We start from the raw sequence: 3,667 nt of genomic DNA on the forward strand, positions 1-3,667 counted from the left end.
ATCCTACTTTCTTTACAGTGTATCATCAGATACCTCTCTTTGCTGATCCCTGGAGGCTCCCAGTGACCTCCTGTTAATCGATCTTGGCGGGGCCCAAAACCCCACCTCCTGGAAAACTTAAGGAGTCTGACATCTGCCTGTGGGGAGCTTTTAGAAAAACCTCACAAAAGCCCACCCAGTTTCTCTTGGCAGCAAACTGCAAAACCAAGCCCATTTCCTCAAAAGATGGCGGAGGGCTTAGCAGCCTCCTATATTGCTCTGAAATTGGAGAATGAAATTCTCCAGGCCCAAGTGCAGAGGCTGATGGAAGAAAATGCTGCCCTGCAGGCCCAGATCCCAGAGCTCCAGAAGCCCCAAACAGCCAAGGAGGATGAATTAGTCCAGAAGCCCACAGAGGCCCAGGAGCTCCCAAAACCCTCAGGGCCCCTGGAAACCCCAGCAGCCTGGGATCATACAAATCCCCCAGAGTTTGAAGTGCCCCAGAAGCCCAGAGAGCCCCATTCACTTCCAATTGACCATGGACTCTCAGCAACCTGTGTGTCCCAAAAGTCTCCAGAGGCTAAGGATCTGGAGAAATTCCCAATGGCCCTGGAGGTCCACAAGCCCCTTCAAGTGAAGGAGGCCCAAGAGTCCCCTGATACCAAGGATGCCCTAGAAGCCCAGGAGGCCCAGAATTTAGAGCTCCAGAATTTTTCAAATGCCCAAGATCCCCAGGAGACACCAGAATGCCAGGAGACCTCAACACACCTGGAGCCCCTGGAGCTTCGGGCTCCCCATGAACCGCTGCAGTCTTGCATGCCTCAGGCCCCCCCGGATCCATCAGATGCCCAGGAGTTCCTAGAGCTCTCAGCACTTCAGGAGTCCCTGGAGGGCCTAATGGCTGTTGAGACATCCGCTGCTTCAGAGTTTCCACAATCCCCTAGTGGGTTAGAGGCTGAAGCTTTCCCCTTAGAACACCCTTTAGCCTTCAATGGGAACTCCCAGAAGTTTCCTGAATTCCTGGTTCAATTGAATAGTTACATGAGAGTCAGAGGGCACCTGTATCCCACTGAAGCAGCCTTAGTGAGCTTTGTCAGTAACTGCTTCTCAGGTGAGGCAGGAAAGTGGTTCCAGCCCTTAGTGTATATCCAAAGACCCCTGCTGGAGCAATTTGAAAGTTTCATACAGGTGCTCCAGGATACTTTTAACAATCCAGAAAACATGGAAGATGCCAACCACCACATCCATCGGGTTTGCCAAGGGGAGGATCCTGTCCACCAGGATGTGACCCACTTCCACCTCATTGCTCAAGAGCTAAACTGGGATGAAAGTATTCTCTGCAACCAATTTCAAGAAAGCCTTGCTAGTTCTATCCGAGATGAACTGTCTCCCACAAGCTCAGCCACTAACCTATCTGATCTGATCACCCAGTGCATCAGCCTAGAAGAGAAGCTAAATGTTAAGCCTGATCCAAATCCACAAGATACAAGTCCCTCTGAGGAGAGAGGTAGGCCTGAGAATCAACCAGGTGAAAACTGGCCTGTGCAGGCTGCAAGCAATCACCCACACCTCAGTAAAGCTGAACGGGCTCGGCGCCGTGAAGGCCACTTGTGCCTCTACTGTGCTCATCCTGGTCATTTTGCCAGAGATTGCCCTGTCAAGCCTCATCGTGCCCAGCAGGCGGGAAACATCCAGGCCCGGCGGTAAGGGGGAACCCGGGCGGGCCAATCTACAAATATGCATCCCCCTCACTTCCAATATCCATGTCCCGAACCCTATGGCTTACTGTTGAAATTAGACTTGGAAGACGACAGTTCTTTGAGCAAGCAATGGTGGATTCAGGCTCCTACAGAAACAGCATTGACCGTTCTGTGGTACTTCGAGAGAAGCTGCCCATCCGCAATAACATCTTCCCTCTGATGCTCGAAACAGTAGACGGCCGTCCACTGATTAATGGACCCATAACTAAGGAAACACCACCTGTCGAAGTTAAAATTGGAAACCATGTTGAAGAGCTCCAGTTTGATATTATTCATGCACCACGATACCCTCTGATTCTTGGAATCCACTGGCTTGAAACACATGACCCAAACATAGAGTGGAGTACACGTACTGTGTCCTTTCCATCTCGTTATTGTCACTATAATTGCTTCAGGCACAGATGGAATAGAAGACATTGTGATGAAATAATTGCTGGGTAGATCCTGTGTCCTAGTGACTGCTTCTGGCAACATGTCTTCTATTACCTCAATTGTCATCAGAATCTATAACAATAAATAAGAGCTACCTGGACAACAACACTGCCTCTTGGATCATGGACTGAACCTGGCAATTTTTAGCTGCTTTTTTTCATCAACCCTGCATGCCCATTTCTTTGAACCCTGCATTACTGTGGGGAAGTTTTAATTACAATTTATACTAACAATATGCATGAGAATAGATATTAGAAACTAACTTTGAAAAGTGTAGCTGTTAGACTGACTTGATTTTTTTCTTGTCAACATTTTTCTCTATCACAACAATTGCAGTATCTTTTCAATAAAAAATAAATTTGCAAGTGATGTTTTTAAAAAATCAATAAACATTGGCAATTTCTACTGGTATTTGAATTATTTCTTGGCCTAACTGAGGGAAGAGGATAAGGGATAAATAAGTTGGGAGGAAGAGAGGGGATTGGAAAAGGCTAAAAGTTTTGGTGAGGTCCTAAATATTCCAGGGGTAGTGACGGGTCAGTGGGTGATGGGGTGGGGTTATGGAGAAAGTAGGGGAAGAGTTGGGGCAGAGGAATATTGGATGAGGTATGGAGGGGTTAGGGAAGGGTAGAGGGAAGGTTGAGAAGAGGTACTGGGGGAATAATTGAGTTCAGTGGAGAGCTGGGAGTTCTGAGGGCAAGGGTGAAGGGAGGGGAAATTTCTACAAATATAAAGAGAGCACTAACAGAGACATTGAGCAGCTTTGAAAGCAAACTTCTGGGACTTTATAAATTAACCAAAGAAAGTCACTGGAGAGGGTAATGAGACGACTCAATGACGCAACTTTCCCATAAAGTAACTATGTTATTCCTTGCACTTGGGAAATTTGCCCTAGAGCTCATGCCTGTTAATTGGCTCTTGCCAGTGCACAAGAGTTAGATAGAAGGAATCAGCTTTCAAAACATGCAGATCATTAATAGCCAACTATACCTCTCCTACATGTACAGGTTGCCATACTGTTTGCATGACACACCATAAAAGCCAAGGAAAGGAATTTGTATCCTCATAGACTTGAGAGGGGCTGCTAGTGTAGTGTTGTGATTTAAACCTTTAAACCTCTCTCTCTCTCTCTCTCTCTCTCTCTCTCTCTCTCTCTCTCTCTCTCTCCAGGGTGGGGGGAATGAAGAAGAGGCTGAAATCTCCAGGTGAGATATGAGCAGCGATCAAAGCGGGTGCTAGTGCATTTCTTCTGTGTTTCCAACTCTCCTTTAGGAGTCTCTTTCTGAGACCACTTGAAGGAGAGTAGACAAATAATCAAATACATGGTCATTACCCTAGAAGGAGATATGTGAGGAACTTACTAGTCACTGAGCCACTAATATTTTCCAGCTACAATGTCAGGCATGTTATACACATTAATTATCTCATTATTCCTCAGAACAACCCAGTGAAGTAGGTATGTTGCTCCTATTTTAGCAATGAGCACAGAGAATGCC

General features: G+C 46.6%; 1 protein-coding gene across 1 annotated transcript; it reads left to right on the forward strand.

The window, feature by feature from the left end:
- Positions 1 to 225: 225 nt before the first annotated feature.
- Positions 226 to 1,686, forward strand: RTL3 (retrotransposon Gag like 3; the record flags this gene model as incomplete). The annotated part of the gene is made up of 1 exon (XM_079765203.1): positions 226 to 1,686. One exon carries the CDS (start codon positions 226 to 228, stop codon positions 1,684 to 1,686), a length of 1,461 nt encoding a protein of 486 aa, XP_079621329.1.
- Between the last annotated feature and the right edge of the window lie 1,981 nt (positions 1,687 to 3,667).

Source organism: Cnephaeus nilssonii (genome assembly GCF_951640355.1).
Source record: "Cnephaeus nilssonii genome assembly, chromosome: X".
Classification (NCBI taxonomy): Eukaryota; Metazoa; Chordata; class Mammalia; order Chiroptera; family Vespertilionidae; genus Cnephaeus; species Cnephaeus nilssonii.